The 24,471-nt window shown below is 39.9% G+C and overlaps 2 protein-coding genes across 4 annotated transcripts in view; one reads left to right on the top strand and one right to left on the bottom strand.

Moving 5' to 3' along the window:
- CRYBG1 (crystallin beta-gamma domain containing 1) overlaps positions 1 to 11,014 on the top strand; it is a 44,787-nt gene extending 33,773 nt beyond the window's left edge. The window contains exons 18-21 of the mRNA XM_030489820.1: positions 816 to 939; positions 2,115 to 2,273; positions 5,090 to 5,252; positions 8,439 to 11,014. Of these exons, the coding sequence (XP_030345680.1) occupies positions 816 to 939; positions 2,115 to 2,273; positions 5,090 to 5,252; positions 8,439 to 8,527 (535 nt within the window). The 3' untranslated portion in view covers positions 8,528 to 11,014. The remainder of the gene's footprint in view (positions 1 to 815; positions 940 to 2,114; positions 2,274 to 5,089; positions 5,253 to 8,438) is intronic.
- A 274-nt stretch (positions 11,015 to 11,288) lies between these two features.
- Positions 11,289 to 24,471, bottom strand: part of RTN4IP1 (reticulon 4 interacting protein 1) — a 24,400-nt gene continuing 11,217 nt past the window's right edge. For 2 of the 3 annotated variants that reach the window (XM_030489822.1, XM_030489823.1), the window contains 3 exons: positions 22,859 to 23,042; positions 21,399 to 21,491; positions 11,289 to 11,422 (listed from right to left, as the gene is read on the bottom strand). In XM_030489822.1, the coding sequence (XP_030345682.1) occupies positions 11,306 to 11,422; positions 21,399 to 21,491; positions 22,859 to 23,042 (394 nt within the window). In that variant the 3' untranslated portion in view covers positions 11,289 to 11,305. Of the gene's footprint in view, positions 11,423 to 15,522; positions 15,743 to 21,398; positions 21,492 to 22,858; positions 23,043 to 24,471 lie in introns of all 3 variants that reach the window. The other variant, XR_003991879.1, reaches the window with a different exon arrangement.

Raw genomic sequence — 24,471 nt, 5'->3', positions numbered from 1 at the left:
GGACATATGGCTATTGGACATTCCCAGCAAATCAGTGTGAGAAAACTCAACATATTGCACTGTATTGCAGCCTGTTTCAAAGTCTAGTTGTAATTCACTGCCTGTGCCAATAGTAGAGAAGCAGAAGTCAGGTTCTGACAGGTTGCTCTCAATGTGATTGTAACCATGGTTGAATGTGTTTGTGTTTAGGTAGGGAATGCTAAACAGAATTTTTCCATATGCTTTTTCTTTGTCTGTGTCATGTCCCCTCCCCTACAGTGTTTGGAAAGAAGAAAGGTGTTCTGAAATAAAACCTCTCATCAGAATACCCTAGAGAATTTCACCCTGTTGCAGTTACAGTATTTGCTCGTTGCAGTCTGCATCCCTAATAGCTCTTTCCCATGTGGGTCAGGCCTGTCCAAATTAAGATACACAGAACTACTGGTCTGCACATGTGGCAATCTAGCATATACAGCATGTGTAGCATATACATACATGCTTCTTGAGGAGTCACAGTACCTCCTGAAAATAGATGATATTTAAAAGTTGGGTTCCCCCTTTTAGGCAAGAAAAAGCTTTGTTTCGTTCAGCTTGTATTTTTTAAATAACGGGACTGGAAAATGTGGACTCCAGTGTACTCATCTTAATGCAGTTGATTTAAATCAGGACATGATTTTATTATTTTTGAAGACCTATTAAAAAGAAGGTCATTGGCTTTCCAAAGCTGAACACTACTACTTTGTGGGACAGATTTCTATAAACCCATTTATTGATTTCAAAGCAGGATTTAGCTGTAAAAGCATTCTGTATTTTTATTTTTTTTTTTTGTCTTATAGATGGATAATTTATGAGCACAGTAATTACAGGGGGCGTCAGATGTTGTTATCGCCAAATGAAATTCCAGATTGGTATAAAGTGAGTGGCTTTTGTCAGATAGGTTCTCTGAGACCTTTACTGCAGGTGAGTAGGCTCCGATGTGAGATTGTCAAGTATTAATTTATATTTTGTAAGGGGGATATTATGCAGCTGAAAGCAGTGTTACAGTCTTGATGCATGTTACAAGCTTCAGCAATAGCAGTTGTGTAAATAAATTGCTCTACAGTTTTGCTTGTAATAAAAGCTGTTTGATTATGCTGCATGGCTTTGCAATCTTGCTGCTTAAACTGTTCATTAAGCATACTTTAAACCAAAGTATGGAAGACAGCATATAAGGATTGGCTAAATTATTTTAACAAAGAATGACTATAACTACTATATATAAATTATTTTGTTTTATAATTAGCACCCAAACTTGCTACTGGCATCCTGTCTGTATTATCTGCATTATTTTTGGAACAACAAGAAAATTGGTGAACAAAATTGGATGCTTTAATTAATAGTGATTTTTGTGTTGATTTAGGGGGGAAGGCCCTTCCCTCTTGTTACTTGGCAGAATAATTTGCAAATCTAATGCAAAACTTGTTCTTGTGGCATCTTTTTCATTTTGTTCTCTAAGTGAGGACCATGTGATTTGGTCCAGTGTTGCAGCGGTCCTGTAAGCTTTAACATTTGAGGTTCTTGCTGAGCTGTATTTTATTGAGGAAACAACTTTTTCTAATTCACAGGTTACTTGTAGCTGTAACCAAATGTATTTGCTTGCTGTCAGTGTTGTCTTTGTATAGCCTTAAGCAGGGTTAGGAATAATGCATTTTGACTGCCCTGGCTGAGAGCTTGTCTAAACAGAAATGTTAATGTGTAACAAGATGCAGCATGAACACAGTATAATACTTGCTGCCAGTGAAATAAGCAGCATTGCACAAGTGCACCCTTAATGAAAGCTAAAAGCATCAATACAAGAAGTTAGCAGAGAGCAGTTAGTGCTGCTCTGAATTAAAAACTCTTAGCTTTCCACTGCGTGCTGATCTTGGTGCATAGGAAGGCCTAAAACTCTCCATGCAGAATGACGAGTTCTCAAAGCTTGGCTTATTCTAGACATCTGTAGACTTTGGAAATAAATTCTAGAATAGAAAAGTTAAGGTTTCTGAAAGGAGGAGGGACACGCGGGGTTCGCTGAACAATAATTGTTCTGAAGTTAACCAGAGCAGGATGTGTTTTGTGCTGAGACTGTGGTTAGAGAGTTCTGTTGTTTTCTGCAGAAACGTGTGTACTTCAGGCTTCGAAACAAAGAAACAGGAAAATTCATGTCAACTGATGGAAATTTAGACAATCTGAATCTTCTCAGAATACAGGTTGCAGAAGATACAGACTCAGATGATCAAATCTGGGTTTATCAGGACGGATTCATAAGGTGCCGGGTAAGGTTCAAGTTCAGAGTGAATTTTCTCTTTGCCTCTTTTCCAGTAAGGGTTTCTGAATTCAATTCCTATTGTATCATCTTAATTTATTGTATTTCTGTTTCAGCTGTAACATAATCTCTTTGTAGAGGGTTGGTTTTGTTTGGTTTAGTTGTGCTTTTTTTAAATTGAACTCTGGCTTTTTCAGGTGATACAAACTAGTTGTAGGATACCTTTTTTGATGTAATTGAAGTTTTGATATATTTTAGTTTTCCCCTGAAGAATAGTAGCCTCATAAGTACCAGCCTCATCAGTACCAGAAGATCATCATCTTGTTTTTCATGAGCTCCTTTCACACTTATGCCCTCTTTCTCACAGTGAAAATATCACAAAAGTGTCTAAGCAGGGGAGACCTTTTAAGATGCAGACCCTTATTGATAATATTTTGAACTATGCATACCTTGTGATAGGTTGGTTAGTGTAATGTAGGTTATATCCTCATCTGCTTAAAGATGCAATCATGTTCTTTTGGGTTTTGGGGGGGTTTGTGTCTCATTATCCCTGTATTTGTCAAATGCATCGCTTTCCATTCCTCTGTACAAGTTTCCAAATGAAGTCCTACTTTTCTCACAGTCCATAAAACTAATCATGTGTGAATTGTCATTGAGGTGAGCAGAAGTATGCGCAGTTCATAATGTCTAAACATGAACAGTCTTAGGTAGGGATGCCAGCCAAAGAAAATTAAGTTACTTTAATACTCTTAAACAGCTTGACTGCAAAGAATCATGTGAACTTTTTCTATAGGGTTGTATAACTTCAAAGGAGCCATTTATAACTATGTCATCTATCCTGGAGGGAAGAATCTTACTGTTAATAAGCTAAGGAATTGTTCGGACACGTTTACAGGACACAAGCAGTAGTAAAAGGGATTTATGTAGAGAGTGAAATGATGCAAAGTAAGCTAAAAGCTTTAATATCGCATACAAAAGACTTCTGTCTTGACAGTGCCTCTCAAACATTTCACTGAAAGTATTTGTATCAAGACAGTGTGGTATTACATGGCTTTGGATAAACCATGCTCTTGGGTTTTGTCCCTGTCTCACACAAAGCAGTTCTGTGCGCAGAAAATACACAGCTCATGCTGTATAGCAACCAGGTAGCTTAGTGTGGAGTGCAGGCTGGCAACATTGATCTTAAATGACTAAACTCTTACACAGCTGTTCCTGTTGAATGGCAGTAAATGTATTTTATGCAAAAAACTGTTTTGCACAATGTTTTAAAATTAAGCTCTTGGGTGGGTAGGTACATGCATGTAGACACATACAGGTTGCTGGAAGAACTTGTGCCTTTCTTCTTGTAAGCTTAGGTCATCTGACTGAGTACACGGTACTCGAGGTATGCCTGAGGTTTTCAAGGAAGGGCTGTTTTGGGTAGGTGGCATAGCCAGTAAGCAGGATATGAAAGTTATTCTGCCCATTTTGTCAGAAAAGAATATGAATAGCAGGTATGAAATCAGGTCTCCTCACTCTTCACAAGTTTCTTGGAGATGGGTGAAGTAGTGGCCCTTGTGTAATTACCTAATGTGTAAGCTTTGAGTCTTCCAAGTCCCGTTAGAGAACATCTTTAGATACAGATGAGAATTTCAGAATTGCAGAACTAAATCAACTTACTTCAATTCTAGGTTATGATAGTAAGAAGTGCTACTTTTTCAGAACTGCCTATTTAATAATTTGGGGCCATATCAACAATGGCAGGTGGGTGTTTGTGTAATCTGCCACTGAAGTCCCTTCAGAAGATACAATGCAGCTTATGGTGATCTACTGAAAAATCACTGTTCACATAGAATAATTAACTGTAATTTACTACTAATATAGCCTTACTATTCCTTTCAGGTAAACTTGATTTTTGCCAGTTCCTTTTTTAACCCTAAAGACATTTGTGGAGTTTTAAAATCAAGTACTACAAATGGCTAGGAAAAGAATATTGAACAAAGAAGAAACTATTCTTGTGATATGCATACTGTGCAGTTACATCCTTTGTCTCGAAAGGTTATTCCAGAACTAGAAATTATTAAAGAACAAAAAAAGAATGCGCAGAGGAGATGGAAGGTTTCTGTGCAAGGAAGAGACAAAATAGTTAGGACCTTTTAGCCTACAAAGGGGCAGTTTGAGGGATGATATGGTTGAAGTCTTGCAAACATAGCATGGACAAGACATCCCTTAAAGTAAGGGAGGGGAAAGGGTGTAGGAGAAGGGGAGCGAGGAGAGCATCAAATAAAACTTGTAGTTGCCTATCGGTTGTTGGAGGGCTTTTTTAATAGTAGTAGTGAAAATATGGAACTGCTTGCTATGGAAGGGTTATGATACAGAAGAGTGTTCCTTTAAAAGGCTTACATTGATCTTGGTGGGTAGTGACTAACAAATTCATGTATGGGACAGAAACTGTCTGAGTATTAAAGGTACCAGCTCTGCATGGAAGAGTCTCTGGGCTGGAAATTGCTGTAGGCTGGGAGAGATTACCAGGAATGTACTGCATACAAGAGCAGAGTGAATGTAATCTTCCATAACATCTGCTATTGGCCACTGCTAGAGGCAGCTGCTAATTGTACCTTCTGATACAGCATGGTTACTTTAATGTTCTTACGTTGTGAAGAGTGTCAGCCTAATAGGAACAAAAGAAAAATAAGTAGTCTTGAGTTTGGGGCAAAAATATATTCCTTTAGGGAAAGTAGTTCCTGAATTCTGTTCTTGCCTGTTGACATCTATCTGATTAAAAAACAGTGAATACTAGAAGTAAGGCTGTTTTGAATAATTGCTGTTGCCTTTCTGATGATACAGATGGCAGAGGATTGCTGCTTGACAATTGTTGGAAATCTTATAACTCCTGGCTCTAAACTTGGTCTCTCATTTGAGCGGAATGAAGACAAACAATATTGGCATATTAGTCCCGATGGCAGGATTTATAGCAAGATGAAACCCAAACTGGTTTTAGATATCAAAGGTAAGCAAATGTGTTATCTCATTACATTGTGTCTTAATTACATGGTATTTACAGCGGGATAGGCACTTAAACGTGCCTATAAATTAAGGATGGTGTTAGAGTTACTTTAATCTAGAATCAAAAGAAGACCCGATTAGCCCGTCTGACCTCCTGAATTAGACAGGCCTTAGGACTTCATTTCATTTTTCCTACATAGAGTTTAGTAACTCACAGTACTTGCTTATCTTGTATTCCCAGTGTCCACTCACTGTAGATATCCTCAGTTAATTTTATGTGTAGGGGGTGATACGAATATAATTATTGAAAATGCTGAAGCAAGAAAAACCTAACTTCTCATTAACTTTAATTTGTATAGAGCAAATTTTCTTATATAGTAGATGCAATAGCCAAAGGATATTAGGAAAGCAAAGGCAGGTTTGTACACTGATGTGATTAGATGAAAAAAGTTTTTTCATTTGATTATTAATGACAACACCTTTATTGTGACCACGAGATTGTGCCATAGCAGCCTAAGGTCTGCGTGTACTTGATGTGCTTTTTATAGTCACTTTTGTTACAGCAATTTGATTCACGTAGATACTGTTTCCAAACTTTATTTTCATAGTTTCATAGAAAATCTGAAAAAACAACAAATTGAATGATTAGCAGAATTAGCATAATCAGATCATAGACTCATAGAATGGTTTGGGTTGGAAGGGACTGTAAAATTCATCTAGTTCCAACCCCCTGCATGGGGAGGGACACCTTCCAGTAGACCAGGTTGCTCAAAGCCCCTGTGTCCAACCTGGCCTTGAACACTGCCAGGGATGGGGCAGCCACAGCTTCTGTGGGCAGCCTGTGCCAGTGTCTCACCACCCTCACAGTGAAGAATTTCTTCCTTATATCTAATCTGAATCTCCCCTCTGTCAGTTTAAATCCATTCCTCCATGTCCTGTCACTACATGTCCTTGCAAAAAGTCCCTCACCAGCTTTCTTGTAGGCCCCATGTTCTAGATGTTCTTACATAACTCTGCTTTTTCAGGTGGGGGGAATAATAATTTTCTATAGCTGTTTATTTTTTTAGCTGTTTTAGAATTAATTTTGCATTGATGCTGTGACGTTAATTACAGCCATTACAAAGGGAAAAATAAAAGGGGGGGGGAGGGGGGGGATGTGGAAGAAGGAAAAGAAAAATACCAGAGTCAGCAGTCAGCACTTTAGAACTAAAAAGGATAGGACTATGAGAACTGTGAGAAAAGGGTTATCTAATGTCTGACCATAATACACTGGCACAAATCGTCACAAATTCTCTTTACTGCCATAAAATCTAGTGATGATTAATTATAAACTCACCAAAAAGACTCCAGTTCAAGGGAGAGTCGTTAGTCAGGATAACTCTGCATATCTTTGTCTAAAGTCAGTTCTGGATTGCACCAAACAAGAAGAAATACTATTACTCTGCCTTGTCTTCAATTCATCGTGTTTAAAGCAATTATGTATTCTGCGTTTATAATTGCAGAACCTCACAATGCTGAAAGCCTCAGTCTCCTGCTGAAAGTGTAGATGTGCTCTTAGTTTAAAAAAAAAAAGTAAATCTGTGTGGTAAATATGAAAGAGTAGGTACATGCAGCTTTTATTTGAGAAAGCCTAGTAGGAACATTACCTGTTTCTGCCAATCCTGCTGATCCATTCTTGACCACAAATTGAGCATTAATGAATTCCTCAGCAGGTGAATGCAGTTAACTGTGCAGTTACCAATGCCACCTTGTGGATGTCGTGGCACAGCACAAAGCCTTGTCCAGGGCACCGCTCTACCAAAGTAAACAGTCTCTTCTTCCACTGAAAAAAATCCCATCTCTTCCCTTATAACATGTTTACATTCTATCAGACACTGCTTAAAAAGTACTTTTTGTGCTCGCAGTGATAACTGAGCTGTTTAGCTAATGTTATTTTTTGTAGCTGCTGGTTAGGTTTTCTTTCCCAAGGGAGTATTCTATCTGGTATTCCCTTTTTTCCTCTTTTTTTCTGAAGAACTTTGCAAGTATTTCTGCTGTGTATCTATCTCCACTGCTTTTTATAGTAACTGCCTAAGGAGACAAATCATGTTGGTGTTAACCTTCTCAGAGACCTTTCTGATTTGGGACAGTGGCACCAGGAAGCGTCCCCCAGATTCCTGAAGCAGAGAACAGCTAAGGTGCTTGAGATGGCATTTCCTTTGTGCAGAAGAGCTGCTCTTAAATGTGCCTGCCCATGCGTATTTCTTGCTGAGATCTGCTAGAATCCACACTTGCTACACTCATCATAAGCTTTCAGCTGCCAGGCTTGTCTTTTGCTCGTTTGGGGAGGGTGAGGCTATAGGGGTGCTGAATGAAAGACAGTGTCTGCAGGAGTGTCCTGGTGCTCCATATAAAGGTTGGTTCGGATAGGTGCTTCCAATGGGAATACTACCTGCTATTGTAGCCATATTGTACTATACGAGATGCACATGTCCTACACTTTTGCAATATGTACTAGAAATGAGAAAAACATCAGTTCTGGCTTTCAGTTGTAGTCATACATTTCTTTGCTTCAGAGTTTAAATCAGATTAGTACTGGTGCTCTTCCATGGGAACATGTTCCCACATGCGTGAACATTGCATCATGTGAGTACATTAAGGCCCTCTAAGAAAGGGTTATATTTTCCAGTGGAAACAGCTGAACATTGGGTGATATTCTGTGTCTGGCAGCTGCTCCAAACACAGGATTATAATGGTGAAGAGTAAATGAGTACCAGATCTTGTCCCTGGTGCAGTCATGCTCGCATTGTCTGTTAGCAGCAGGACTTACTTCATTGTGTAAACATCATCCTTAGAGCAAAGTGACAACTGACAGCTGTTGAGGGAAAACTGAACAGCCAAGCATGACTTTTGGGAAGTGACAGTCTTGAAGGAGCTACACCTGACAGTACTGCAGTGTTTCCTTCCTTTCCCATCCAGACTGACAAAGCTGAGGTACTGAATTACTGAAGGGGTGGAGAGGAGCAGGCAGCCTCCCTTGCTTCAAAATGAATTCTAAAAGCAGGCAGTGATGAAAGGGCATTTGTCTTTTCAGTGCCTTGGGGAGAAGAGAAACCATCTACACCGGCGCTTACTAGAATTGCCCTGAAACCTAGAGTACATGTCTCTTATTTCAAAGATAACCTACCCTCTTTGAAATCTTTCTTTACAGGGGGCACACAGTATGACTGTGACCATGTTGTTGTCAACACAGTCGACGAAGAAAAGTTAATGCAGTGTTGGGAACCACTAGTTGTATAAACTCAAACAAGCAAAGATGACGTTTGAATTGGCCGCTGTTCCGGATGCTAGAATTGGCACTGCCATCTCTGAAGGATATGGGATCAACAACAAGAGTTTTGTCTTTTCTTTCCAATTTTAAAAAGAACAAGCAACAGAATAGTTTCACCTCTCTATCTAAGATTATTGTCGCTAGAAAAGCTTGAGTATTTCTCAACCCTTTTATTTTTTTTTTCAGTCAATATGAGAGAGAGAATGGTAGTATGCCTTGGGCTAGAGTGGAAGAACTAAAGGTGGGAGAAACTCTGAGGAGTGACAGTTATGTCAGTGAGTAGTTAATCCAGAATAGTCAATAAGCATAACTTTAAATTATTTTTCAAGAGGGGTTTTTCTAACTGAGAGAAGGGCTAAAAAATAATTAAAGCTTATTTTATAAAGGACAGGAGTGCAGTGTGTATGTGGGTATAGCAACGTGGACCTATGGGCTGTAGTATAGAGAAATATTCACTACTGGAAATTAATGTATTTGTTTCACTGGAACAAACATTTACTGAAAGTTTGAAGACTGCTAGGGCACAGCACATCTAAAGAATTTTTAACATGTGCCTTCACATATAGTTAGTATGCTACTGTAGTAAGTCCTAAATTACAAAAAACCTATAGATTTTCTCATGTAGAGACGATATAAATTAGTAGATGTTTGTTAGAAAAAGAGAGGGCTGGCAAAAGGATGCATCAGAATGTGAAGAACTTGCCCATTTTCTAAGCTGCCTAACTTTTTGAGTTACAGGTATTTTACTTCTTTGCCAAGTCAGATTTTTACCTTTTGAAACAGTTCCAATAAGTATAATCTCCCTGAACTCCAAAATCATACTGAAAACAAGAATTCTTAGGGAAAGTACCATTAAAGATGACTGCCACAGCACCTAAGCTCTGTAGTTACCCAGTTTTTCAGCCACTGCCTGCTGGGCTTACTGTAGAGAAAGCTGTTCTCCCCAGTGTTTCTGGTCATGTTGGAGAGCAACATCCGTGGTGGGCTGCTGGCTCCCAGTTGCTGCTGAGCAGATGTGTCAGACTGCTCTAGTAAGGGGCATAGCCAAGCCTGGATATGTTCCCAGTCACAAGGGCTGTGCCTGTTCGGAGTAAGCATTACTGGTTTGGTAAAGAGCTTGTGACAAGTAAGACTGATGACTGCAGAAGGTTCTTCTGTTGCCCTGCTCTTAATCTGGTTTTCTTTGTTTTCCTTAATAATGTGGGCAAAAAAGTAAAATACAAAGTCTTGTACTATGCTGCTGTGTTTTTGTTCTGGCTTAGACCAGTGTTATTACAAGCTGCTCCCAGGAGCATCCAGGCCTTTGTCTTGCATTGTAAGTCTGTTTAAAATCAACATTTTCATTACTATTGTATTGCCTCAAAGGATACTGGTGCTTTTATTGTGACTGCCCTACAGGAAGTGCCTTACTAATTTTCCTGCTTTTGTACAGATGTACTGAAGTTTTGTTGCTCTGAAATGTGCTGCTTTTAGATCTTCATAGAAAATGTGTTATTATTGGTTCCAAACAGTGGTACTTTGTCATATTGATGTGCTCTTCCTATATATATAATATAGCATTTTACAAATTTATTTAAGTTAGGCAACTTTTAATTGAAATTATTTTTAAAGGTAGAAAGCTGACATTTTGTGGTTAGTTTTGCTTCTGTCTTATATCCTTCTTTGTCCATAATTCATCGGTGACACCAAATGAGGAGTGAATACATGGTGTGGAATGGCTGCAGGCTCTGAGGAATGGATGCTTCTCCTGTAAAAGTGTGTGTTCAGTGCATTTGTACATGGGGCCACAGTCCTCATGGTTGCTGCTGCTTTCCCCTGGTGGAAGCACTGTATGACATGGTTTTTCTACCACCATAGCTGCACCACAGTGTATGTGCAGCTCTAATTAAGAGGTTACCACTTTCCTTTGATCTGCCTGCATAATTGCAGGGCAAGTCACTCTGTAGCCCACCTCTGCAAAATGGTAAGTTTAAAACCAGAGCAGCAGACACCCTCAAGCACTTCACCCCCACCAGCAGTGACGGGGCCATGGCAGAAACAGGGTCTCCTGATTACTGACAAAATCATGTCTAGCCTACCTGCATAAACACTGTAGTCAGATGAATCTGTGCCAGAAGATAGGCAATTAGAATAATTATCAGTTAGTTACAGATGGACTTTGTTCCATGCTTCTACTCAGATTAGTTTTGCCATGAGAAATTTGCCATATCAAGATTAAAGTACCAGTCTTGAGGTTAGCAGTGTGACCTCTTAATACAGGGAAAGTTCACAGGTTCTGAGAATGAACTAGACTGAGTAATAATATGTATTAATAAAGGTGAACAGAACTAGGAAAGGCCAGGAAAAAAAGGACAGCACAAGTTTCATTTGGACAATTAGATAAAGTGTGCCTCACAGTTTTGGGACTTAGCTAAAACATCTGGAAAATAAAAGCTCCATGATCTACCAACTAAAAATGCTGCTGGCTGTTCCTCTTATTCCAGGAGGGAGGGGTCTTCTGCAAAAGTCACAACTACGTTCTTAACATGGCTTACGTGTAGAAATACCTCCGGGACATTAACAGTTACTAACAAGCAGAGCATGAAGGAATCAAAGAGGCTTTTCTAAAAGATTTCTTTTTTTTTTTTTTAAATGCTGCAACCTGTGTGAGCTTTTAAAGAAGAAACAGTTGCTGTGTACCAGTACATGTTCAAGTGTCATTTACCAGTAAAGGACTGACTACAGGCAGAATGATGATTAGAGATACTTTATTTTTTACTAATTACATTGATCACTGTTTTTCCACGTGCGTGTCCTCCTTCCAATTTCTGAAAGGCCTTTGGAACTTCAGAAAAAGAGAAGACTTCATCAATAACTGGTTGAATCTACAAAATAAAGTGTCATTACATTAGGAATAATGTATCACCTTCACATTTTAAAACTGTATGAAGAAAGGGGGGGAGGTTACTTTGTAACATTTAGGGCAGAAGTTGCTAAATGATGTAGTCACTAGCTTCTACCTTTTTTTCAGGGGCCCTTCTGCATGCACAAGGCTTTCTGCTGCTCTTTTCCCAAGTTTTGAAACATCTCTACTTGCACAATTTGGAGCCCTCAACTGAGACTCTTAACTATAAGGTCACCAGTCAAGGCTCTAAGCCCCTTTCAAAGATTACAATGTGGTACAACTTTCTGTTGTCCACCACGATACACTGAGGAAAAGATCTTTTTTCTTTTCTTGTATGTCTCCACTGGTTTTCTTGTTAAACCCAAGAATTTTTAAAAGGTCAGATGTTTCAATCTAGCGCCTGTTTGCATCAGTACATGCCCTCAGTACCCTTAAAGGACTTGGCCACAATGAAGTACAAAAAATATTCCACAAGCATTTGTTGCTGAATCATTTAGATATGATTGAAAACACTTGAAAACCCAGCCATTGTGTATTCCAGTAGGCACACATCATTAAGCCCAGCTTGCATCAACTGCTATTCTGGCATTAATTTTGTAGAGTAGCCTTCTGGACTGGACTCATTTCTAATATTGAAGGTGAAACTAACCTACTCCCTGTCCCAGTTATTAACTTAAGGAGCCCAAAAACCTACAAACATTTTCTTTAGACATCACAGGGTACTGACAGAGGCAGAAGAAATACCAGATGCTTCTGAAAAATACTTTGTCACTCCTTGTCCAAGGGAAGAGGCTTTTTCTAGTCTCTCAGTCTAGTTCTGAGTCAGCCTTCCAAAGGCTGAAATAAGATCGGGGTACAAAAGTACCTCCTCCCAAAGATCCTACCTATCCTGAAGTCAGACTTTTACCTTGGATTCCCCTAACACCAGCCCTATGCATGTTCTTGCACTGATTAACTGATCCTAATCCTCTTACCAGAGGAAAACAGTAATAGTGGATGAGTCTACAGCTAGCTCTTGCAGTGATGAAGATTTGAAGCAACAAAGATCCAAACAGCCCATTTGCTACACTAGAAAAAGATCCTTGCTAGTTGGGTCGGTGAAAAAGGTATCTTCACGCTTTCTCCTCACAGCTACTTGCACACACACTATCTTGTTGAACTGATAACTGCTCTCTCCTGGTAGGGCATGCATCTCGCTAAATACAAAAAAGAATACAATAGCAATACACAGTTTGTCAGCATCAGAACAGGGCCATCTTTCAAAAGGCTTGCTTACTTTTACCAGAAGACAAGAGGTATGGATTCAGACATGCTGTTTAGAAGGCAAATGTACAGTACTATCAAGGAAAGGTTTTCATATACACTTTTTCCAAGCAGCAGCACTGGCCACCCTGCACCCTCCCCAACAGAGCAACAAATGCAGTCTGGTAGTTGTCCATGCTCATGTAGATCCTTCTTTCAACTATTCATACACAGTGCCTGACCTTGAAGTCCATTCATTGCACTAAAATACTGAGTTTGCTTTTATGATAACGTAATCCAAAACAATAATCTACCTATTACACTGCAGTATAGCCTAATCTTGTTACTAGATTTTCCTTTTTATTTTCTTAAGGCAAGCTTAACAGTAATGCAATGCTTTTTATGCCAGAAAAGTAGGAATGAGTGAACCACCCTAACATCAGAATTAGCAGCCAAATCACTATGAGATCAACTGTGCAAACACATTCACTAAGTGCCTCAAATCTGCCACGCTGCAGGGTACAAGGCTGGGGCATTTTTTTCCCCTTGTTCTGCCAGGGCAATGGCTGTAGACAAACCTCAAGCAAAGGGAACAGTAACACGGCAGAGAAGCCACAAAGATAGTAACGCTTTCTGCTGCTCAACTGGGGAAGAAATGTGGGGCATGAATGATCAAAACAAAATTATGTTTGGTCAGCATCCAGCACAGAGCAGAAATGTCATCTTGGGTATCAGCAAGGTCAGGGATGTGGACCTAGAGCAGCAAAAACACTGAGACAATGGCTTTGGCTCAGTGAGCACCCAAGTAAACTGCAGCTGCTGTGACTGTCAGCAGGAGGAACGTGCTGCTGATCAGCAGACTGTTTGGTCAAAGAGCAACCCTTGCTTTCATACCAGGAGCCTGGCAAAAAAAACAATTCAGTAACCTTGTTGAGCCAAGCACAAGTGCAGCACTTGTACAAGTACTTACTGTTAATGGCAGTTACATACAAAGCTGTGCTTCAGTTAAGAAAAAAACCATACAGACACTCAGCCTCCTGGAGTATGGACACATGACCCTCACAGGGCAGGAGGCCAGGAAGAGGGGAGAAGTATTTGGGGAAGAAAGCAGTGCAGCAGCACAAGGGATGTGAATATAAAGAATTCCAGGGGAAGGCAGGAGGTAGTTTCAGACGTGCAGCAAGTGAGAAAAAATTAACAAGACACTTCAGTGTTCTGCCACCTGCACTCATTTATTGTAGGTTGCAGCTTGTAACCCTGACAGAACAAGGTATGTTATGTCCTCAGCCTATTAGGTAAAGTTCAAACCATCACATTTGAAAAGTGGTGACACAGGGGTTCAAAGGAACCCTAAATTCAACCTCACAGTTCAAAACACCATGCGTACTGCACCCACTCAAAGCCCATCTGCTACATTGATGTAACTTCTAGCTCCATTTAAATGCTGGCTTTAGGCAGTGCTATAGAGACATGAATACTAAATTGATGATCTTGACAATCTAGAGCATTAAACATTTTATCTGGCTGGCTGGTCAGTCCCATTGTCTGAATAGCCCTGAAAGGGCTGACCGCGTTGCAGCACAGTGATTCACTCAGCCTTTACCATAATCCACTGACTAAGATAAAATTTCTTCCTGTGAACAGACAAACAAGTAGGGGAACGTCTGCTGTTGCTGAATGTGTGATAATAAATGGAGATTAAGTGGATAATAAAAACACTGCCTATTTACAGCCACACATCAGTTCCTTGCCAGAGGACACCTATTTGTTCAGAGAAAAGGGATTAAACTAAAGTCTGGGAGAGAAAGGATTACACACACCCGCATTGAAATGTTTATCTGAAAACAGATTGGGCCTGAAAGGTACTTTCTGCCTCTTCATTCTCTCTGATGCAGGGCACAGTATAGAAATGAATCTCATGTCTCTTGAAATAAACTCATGTGTTTGGAAAAAATAAAAAGAGTAATTGCTGATGCTGATTAAGGCTATCCTACACAGAGCACAGAAGCGGCATCCCAGCCAACCCAGCTCTGAATGCAGCAGGCAGTGAACAGGCACAGGCAGGAGTTGACTGGTCAGCACAAACACACTCCTCCTAATGGCAAATACAAGCACACCCTTGCAGGTCCCCACTTCTGTGGTAGCAAGGACACGGTTTGAATTTTTCAGGAGGGATAAGCTGTAATACATAAAGGGAATGAAGATGGCTCTGATCCCCATATTAGCACAAGTTGCTGCAGTGAGTGTGAAGCTACTTCCTGCCGCTGGAGGGAGAGCTACAGCCTTGAAATCTCCGCAGAGAGACGAACGGAGCCTCAGAGGCCCTCAGAGCAAGCCTAGTTGAGAGCAGCCAAAAAGCCCCCTCACTCCAAGGGCAATGACAGTGCATTGGCTCTCCCCCAGGTTTGTAAAGCATGGCCCTATCAAAACTGCAGGGCAGCCTTGCTTTGCAGAGCACCTCCCTCACTGCTGCTGCCTCCCAGCGCACACGCCCTCCTCGTGCCTTGGTAAGTAGTATACTTGTGCACACGCTTTGGAAAAGATATTCACATATTTACAGAACAAGAGCTGTGATGTGCTCCACCAGACATCAAAATCCTCTTGAGGGCTTGCCCTAATGGAAAGACCCGCTTGCCATTTTGAGTAGCTGAGTTAAGAGGATAAAGGCTGTCTTCCTCCAGAAATTGCCATCTTGCCCAAATGTGGTATATGAACACAAAAGCACAGCTTGATACTCTCCTCTGGCCTTCAGTAAGTCTCCCTTCAATGCCAACAAGAGACTTGAACAGAAATCATTACAAAGAACAGCCCCTGTCCTGTAACTAAATATTTAGTTACCTGTTCAGTACTTTAGTGTCATCTCATGAAGAAAACGCAGGTTTGGGACACTGCTGTTTCTAACATTTCTTCTCTTCAACTGAGCATCTCCTCCTCGGCTGTACTCAAGTTCCATGTTTTTTGGGTCTTAATTCCACCCCTTTCTTCATTCTTCCTTCACCTTAAATCGATGCTGAGTTTCATACTGCTTGCCAGTATTAGGTTCTAGGGTCAACCCTCACTGAAGACAAAAGATTAGAAATTCCACCTTCTGGAACAGCTAGCTCTGGTCACGTGTTGCGGGTAGCTTTTCAACTATACAGTACTATGGTTTTTATTAATTTGCATTTCAGAGAATATGTACTTTCATCCAAGAACATATTAAAGGACATCAGCTATGTGATATCTCTGCCCAAATACCCAACAGAAATAAAAATGAGCCAATGATCCAGTCTCACACACCTGTAAGAAGAATGGTGGTGCAGTGGTTCAGACACAGGAACGGAAGGCATGTGTCTTGGGGTCTACTCCCACAGTCATCTTACCAACAACTGTATTGCCTTAGCTTGTTTTTCAAGCCAAGGTACATTCTTTCAAATCAACCCTCTAACAGCAGCCCACAGGGACTCAGGAGTATCATCTACAATTATTAAAATGCTAGAAGATAAATCCCAGTTAAGTAGATTATCAGGGTATGGTTCCGAATGTAGAAAAAGCTTTAAAAAACTTCCAGTTCATTGGTCCTGGCAGAACAGCTTCTACAGAACATAATCAAGAGCAATAAGAAACTGGAACAAGCCCAGAATTGTAATGTGCACCAGCCTAGCCCAAGCTTAAATCAGTAAAAATGAGGAAGATCCTGGGGTTAGTTACCTACCAAACCATGCTGAAGAACTATTAACTAAAGGAAAGAACAACTCTCTCTTCTGGAATCCCTTAGCACTCATATTCATGGTAGTTGTCCTGATACTTATGCTGGTAATCAAAGCTATCTGGGGCAATGCTATCATAGAACAACAACAAATTTTAGTATAGTTATGTGTAATACATATAAACAAGTATATATCTTTATATATGAAAGCATATATTATTATATATATTACATATATTACATACTATGTGTTATACAGTGTATATATTAGAAGAATAGTCCTGCATGATCTGCATCTCTCCAGATCTCAGTAAATTAAACTCACAACAGACAAGAGCTGTCTTGACCTCACATTTCACCACTGTGCTGGACATAATTCCCTCCTTCACCAGGGGACTAGAGTTCACTGGGACTGACTTTCTATAGAATATGCAATTACATGAGGCTGAAGCAACACATTTGATTAAGTATCTGGTATATGGTGATTTTTTTCCAGACTTCATTGTGGTTTATGTGAATCTACATATCCAACCCCTAGCTCTCCCCAGAATGCAAGATTTCCATTAGTCTTCTTCACAGACATTTTATGATGTAATCACACAGCACCCTCATGAAGAACATAAGCAAGCTCCCATGTCCTGAAGAAATATGAGCAGATGTGTTTTAATGAAAATCACAGTGGTTTTTTTGGTGGTCATGACAAAATGCAGAGAAGAGACTTTTGGAAGAGAAAGAATTGAACAGCTTTTTGCAACCTCTCCTTGATCAACATCTCTGGGGACTAGCCAACCAACCTGGCAAGCAAAAGCCACAAGAAGCAACGAGAAAAAACAAAACTAAAAAGAAAAAAAGAAAAAAAAATGCAAGCTTTGCAATTTAGCATGGAGAAAGACAGTTGTAAGAACAAATGTGAGTGACTGAAGAAGAGAGCTGTGGAGAAGGACCGATCTCTAGTCAACTTAGACATTTACTTACAGAACTGCTATGCTAGTGTCCTTTTTTAGACAGGGAGAGTGAAGGAGGCACTACCCAAGGTAATGTCAAAGTGGATGGTTGTATCCATGTTATTTATTTCCTCAACAGCAAAAACTAGCAATACAAAACAATTCCACAGGGTATCTCAGAGCAAATTACCAAAGATGAATAAAGGGCACTAGCCCTCATTAGTAGATAGAAATATTATGGTAGCAAAAGGTTATGTGATTTGTACAGCATTGCACAGGAAGACAGCAGCAGGGCCAAAGAACAGTCAGCATCCTGTCCTCCAAACCACAACAGCAGGTGCGAAGTCCAAAGCATCTAATGTCTTCAGCAAAATGTATAATCAACACAAGACACAAATTACATTAATATAGGCATGCAAAAGTTTTTCTTATGTATGCCTGTGCTGCAACATTTATCTAGAAAGCAAACAACACAGAGTATGATCTATTCATGTCATGATCTGAGACTCTACTCGTCCTTCAGCCTTCCTTCTGCAAAATCAGCTTTCAGCCATCAGCCCATCTGGTGCAACTCTGCTCTGAAAGAAAGAGTTAAGCCACCAGAAATACTGAACGTGCGCGCGCACACACACATCCCTGCACTGCGTTTAAATGGCACTGAATTTCAATGGAAATTTCAAATTTCTGTAGGGCTGGATGTTAACCCACATCCTATCATGGTCCAGCAGGAACATACAACATACTCAGTCCTTCCTCTTATGACACTAAGGAGTCTTTTGAGCCTGCCTTCTTCCACCAGGCTTTATAAAAGGCAAAGTAAGTGCTCAAACTTTGTAGAGGCTTTCCACAGACTTATGTAGTTATACTCATTTGGTACGTTTTCACCAAGGACTAAACCACACGTCCTTAGAAAGAAGGAAAAAGCTAAGCAAGCAGCAAAACCAAAGACTGTCAATGTTAAATCCAGAACACTGACCACAAATACATCAAACTAATTCCTAGCAAGCCTTTCAGTGACAATGCTGGCAGCAGAGACCAGTGACGATGCTTCAGCAAATAATGTGCCAGCAGATCTGTGCCCTGAACTAAGGCTTGATTGATTCCAGCTGTCTTTAGATGAGAACCTTTTAATTCACCAGGAACATTCTGCCATGGAAAGAGATCCCCAGCTTCTGACATGCGTTTTATCAATTCATTTGGTGAGGCCCACATTAAGCCAGTCCTTACTGGCTCACAATTAACTGGCAGAGTTCATTCCACCACAGGGACTTCCCAGCAGCTTAGAAAGTAGCCAGTATCTCTAAAATCTGACAAGGAAATACCTGATTTTCTCCATGCCCACTACTGTTGCAGCAGCCTCCCAGCCCCTTAGTCTCACAATAGTCTCTTTGCAAGATGTCTAGCTAGCTGCAAGGCAGAGAAAACAGCTCATAAACTGAAAATGGTTTTACGATCCCCAGAACTGAGCTGATGTGCAGGTAAATTACAAAAGGAGAATTACTCTCCTTCCTTGCACTACCAGCTCATCAAATCCTCTCCTTCTCCTCACCATTAAAAAAGGCTGTTAAAAGAACTCCTCCTCGTACCTGACATTTTGCAAATCTCTGTTTCTTTCTGCAAACATCATCTGTGTGAAAACCAAATCTTTAAACAAAATGCCCTTTTTGCTTATTATTTATCCACTGCAGGATTGAGAATCCCTTTGCTTTCACAAAGGAAGATGATGAACTCATCAGAACTAAAAATCTGTATTGGTGCAAAAGGACTAAAAGAAAAAACACTGTCAAATCAGTATGATCTGTTACAGCTTCAGGGATATGCTCTTCAAAGCTTCACTTACTGTAACATCACCTCCTTAAACCATCATCTCCTTTTAATTTCCTTCATTTAAATCCCCCCTCACGGTTTATACTTTCCTGAAAAAAGCCTCTCATTTCCAGGAGCTCTGCAATTGCTCTCCTCTTCACACCTCATACAATCTCAAAATTAAGATGTCTGTAGCAGAAAAGACGATTCACTGAAATTTAAAAATAACTACATCTGTATTACTCAAAACTGTATTCAATCAAAACTAAGATGTTCAACTACATGAACTCACTTTACTGGCTTCCCCAAGTCTTCTTGCTACACTTCACTGCTTTGTGGGGTTTTTTAATTCTCATTTATTCTCATTTATTTTCACTTAGTTACGAGAAATGATGGTACAATTCCTCCAGTAATTCTCTCCTGCTTTTCTTCCAAACTCTTCTGAATGGATGATCTGTCCATTTCAGAGAACACTTGTTTCTAGACAATAAAGGTCATAGTCTTATTAATATCTATCTAAATGGAACACATCTGGGTCTTATAAAATACTCATGATAGCACAGGTGTTTGCAACATTTTACAAAATAAAGTAAGATGCTGCTAGAATAATGATTATGCAGATACAGTCTGACACTATGACCTGTTTTTGCACGGAGAATAAAAGACCAAGCAAACATCTTTGTCCTCATGATCACCTTACAACAAAAAGTACATCAGGACATTCATATATGTATGGCACACATTTTAAATGGCATTACAATTCACCTGTCCAGATTATTAGGCAGAGAACAGCAATTAAGCCCTATCTCTATTGCATAAACAGGTGTTTCCCAAGAGGCTTTCATGGATATATTCTGCATTTGTTTTGCATACAAGGTAGGAGCAGAACACAAAACAAGCTGTGACTGGTTAAAAATCAGGACAAACTGTAAGAACAAAGACAAGGGCATTTCTGTTTCTTAGACAATTATAATTCAGTAGTGTGACTGTATGAAATCACACTGTGAGTAGCATCCTCTAGGGTTTCTTTCTTGATCATGGGATAATGCCTACAGCACTGGACATAACACAGAGTGGTGCAAAGCTGTAGCCAGGGACACACTCCACCACAGCTTATTTGCTGCTGCAGTCTCTGTTTATGAGTAGTTAACTTTTTAGGAAACACAGACTTTCCACTGGTTGTGTCAGCAGCACACTGCTCATGACAGAGAAATAGCAGTGGCTGAATTCACAAGGTTTTTATTCTGATCAGCGGCACTGAGGTGGCAAATAGAAGCAATCAGGCCTTAAGTACAATAGCAATTTATTTACTTGTCTCCACACTCTGGAACATAATGCATAGCAGAAAAGGAGATCAACGCTCATTGTGGGATCCAGATTTTACTAATATGCACAAATTTTGAGCACAAGATGGCCTGACAGTTCACGTACCAGAATTATCAAGTCACGGCAGATTCTGCTCCCTCTTCTGCTTAGGTACCACGTAAAAAGATTAACAGCAGTTGCCCATATTCTCTACTCTCAGAATTTTGGCAACCTAAGAGCATTGCCAGGACCTACAGCACCACACAGTCCAATAAACAGGCAATCAACTGCTCACTCTCACACACACTTTGTAACAATAAACCCAAGATGATCAGAAAAACAGTAATCTATCTGCCACTTCATACCTTTCCCACAAGTCCACTAAGAGATGCCCCAAAATCTTATGAATGCTCACTATACTCCAAGTCAGTGTGCTGAATTAGCACAAGCATTATACTCTGAAGCACTGAAATAATGAAACACAAAATTCTTGTCACCACTCTGCCAGTGCAGATTGTCTAAGACCTGCAATAACCTGAATATTCTAGTTCTGTGCACATTATGAGCCAGACTGCCAATCATCCAGGCTAAGCAATTTTGTGTATGCAGATACACACAGTCATGTTCATTCTGACTAAATGAACCAAATGAGGCCTCTTAAAACACACCATTTTCAACACCAGAGTTCATTCTAAATGACTGGGAAAAATTAACAATTGTTGGGCATTTTTTCCTCACAACTTAGTAAGCTTTGTGTTTTTAAAAACAGATATGGTGGAGAGGGAGAAAACAGAACAGTTTTAAGGACTATGAACTCCTAAATTCCATGCAAAAGTCAGAAGTTAGAAACTGGAGCAAGTAAATTCTTAACTAGTTTTCTTCACTGTGACTGTAATTATGAACTACACCATTTTTCAGACAAAGCAGCACCTCCTTCAGCACAAATACCCAAATAACCATCACAGACATACCTTTCCAGAATCAACTAGTTCTGCAATTTCATCCAAACTTGGGCCACTTGCCATAAAAAACGCCCACCGATAATGAACTCCTTTTAAAAGATGCTGCAAGAAAGATAACAAAGATATTAAAAAATTATGAGAGAAAACTGAAATGGGAATTGAAATAAATGACAGAAGATCTAGAGAAGTAACTTAAGGAAAAGACATGGAAATTATATGCTAGCATCTGAAAAAAATGACACCTAAGCATGTGGATTAAATGTACAGACAGGGATGTTGTATTACCATGATAGGATCAGGGTGAATTTTGTGTTCAATTGCATAGGTTGGCTAGTTGAGAAAAACAACCACCATGTCTCTGCAGCTAGTAAAAGCATTGTTTGTTATGTAAGAGAAAAATGATGCTATATATTTATACACTCTCACAAAGGGGGTGAAATAAACCCAGCAATGTGACATTCAGAACCTTACACCTCAGTGTCAGTAATTAAATTTTCCACCATCACATCTGCCAAAGTCATCACCATCCAATGACAGATGGCAGCTCACACAAAAAGTATTTTGGGAAGATCTCACAAGCACAACTCAAGAGCACCTCCTCTGAGTAAGTCATTACAGGAGTAAGAGCCATCAGCCATCATCTGCCAAAGAGGGATGATTTTTAATACATGGCATACAATGCTCCCCATCATGGAAACATACACACTGAGAAATATTACATTATCTATGATTTCTTTCCAGCCTTCTCATTTTGTTTTTGAGCTTGCCTTTGAAAGTACTGGTGCAGGACTTAGAATCTCATTCAACCATGACATCACAGGAATACCATAGCAACTGCTTGAAAAGCATTCATTTGGAGAGCAAGTACACATGTTGAGAGAAGAAAGAGAAAAGTTCTAAAAAGCCTCCCTGATCTGGCCACTGGCAGAATGTCTTAAGATCCACTTATGAAAATAGAAAAAAATCAGTATCACCATCCAGACACATGAACATGAAAGAGATGAAAGACTTTCTAGCCACCCTCAACCACTTCTATTACTCTCTGGTGCTGGAATAGGATGAAGAGAACCAGTCATGGAAAAATGTTTTGAGAGAAAGCCTGAGCAGCCTAAAGCAAGTAGCAAAATTACCCACACTACAATGAGGCAGGGATTTGCTCTGTTTACTATGAAACACTAGCTGTCAGCAGGACTCACTAGGGAGGCCATATGGAAAAGGCCACAGTGAAAAAGCACAATAAGGAATCAAAACTTCAAAGCACCCCAAAACTACCACATACACCAATCACCACCACCCCATTTTTTTTTTTTCAGTTCAAGAAAGAAGGAAAGAATAGAAATGCATCTGAAGTCTACTTAATGATATATGAGGAAAATACAACAGCTGCCTCTAGAAGAACCACATGACTAGCACCCAAGCCACAAAGGAAGCCACTAAAGTACTACATAATATTAAAGTATATAAGATACCTTTACAGTTTTGGAACCAACAGTGACTCCCGTTTGTAACATGCCATCAGCCACTCCAAGTCTGTCCATATTGATCAGGAAAGGTGTTACTAAGGTAACATATGTTGCTCCTGACCATTTCTTCAGGAGATCTAGAGCCCACTTCTCTGTGGATCCACCAACATTATCTAGGATGAAATCAAATCTGCAGACATGTAAAGAACAGGTTTAAAAATCACAATATGGGAAAAATAATTTCATCATAATTAAGCTAATTCATATCATAAATTTGCTATAGTTTACATTTCTACGTGTCACTGCAATGCAATAATCTGCTTGCAAGATAGTGGCAAGAAAGTGCCCAGACTTCAGCTAAATCCCAGCTTTACTTACTGTACAATGGGAATTATATTTACAGGTTATTGCCCATTCACTGCACAGCAGACACAAGCTATTCAGAGAACTCAAACCTCACTTAAACTCCAAAAAGCACACTCTTACATGCACAACTACATTCTCTACTTGCTTAAAGCTTAGGGCTCTATCTCCCTCTCACTGAGACTACTGCAGCAGTCCTGAGGTCTGGTCCTAGCATTGAACAATATGGTATGTGAATGGAAAAACTAGTCTGTACTCATGCCCTGACTAGGAACAGCTCCTGCATGTGCTGTTCCCAAGGGAAAGTCAATTCCAGTGGCCAAAGTTATGTAAACAAATTACTAACCCTTATCTGCCCACACCTTTTCTGTGACACAATTCTCAGCTTCACTTCCAAAAGTCTTTTTTGACCTCCTGATTTGTGTTGGGGACATTCTACCTCTACTGACAGCTCTTTTCTTCCCATCTACCTATTTGACGTAGAACCTAACAATGCAATGAGTCTAAAACCTTTCCCCCATGGAATGGGTATATGCAGCCTTTGGCAACAAGCCACAGTTTCAGCCTTCTTTCTCACTGTCCCAGCATGTGAGCCTGTAAAGGCTGAATAGGCCAACAGGGAGCTATGCACCTATTCTATTAGATGCACAGCCCATTCCCATTTTCATCTGTAAATTTCTAGCAATCTCCAAATTGCAAAAGGTATTTACACATACATCTAAGGAACTTACAAATAAAAGGGAAAAAACTTTATCCAAATTAAATAGAAAAGTTCTTATCTCTGGAAAGACAGTTTTCCTGCCTGTCTTCCAAGGATGTAATTTCATGTTAAAGTTTAGCCAACCTAACAGCTGTCAAGAGAAATTAAAATAATGAGAACTAATGCTCCAGGAAAAACTAGCTCACTATGGGGTCTGAAGAGTCAGTACAACTGAAAAGGGAAGTAGGAACATCCCTCTCAGTATACCTGACTGATAAGCTTAGCCATATCATAAAACTGCTGTTGATACCTCCTAAAAGGGTCACTTGCTAGAACAGATGTTCAGTATTTAAGATGTTGAACTGCACAAAGGCAAATTTAGCACTGCTTGCAAACTGTGTAGCTACAGCTCCTGCCCATACAGAGACAGCCAATGCCACCACAGTGGACCCCAACCCTGCTGACAATCAGTTAAAGGGCACATGCCTTCTTAGCACAGTTACCAGTAAGATTCTTTCATAGATTGAACAGCTTCTATTTCCCCTCCTAGAAAGTT

This window comes from Strigops habroptila, chromosome 6 (assembly GCF_004027225.2).
Source record: "Strigops habroptila isolate Jane chromosome 6, bStrHab1.2.pri, whole genome shotgun sequence".
NCBI lineage: Eukaryota > Metazoa > Chordata > Aves > Psittaciformes > Psittacidae > Strigops > Strigops habroptila.
The sequence above is the reverse complement of the archived record's forward strand: the minus strand, read 5'-3'. Positions and strand labels throughout refer to the sequence as shown.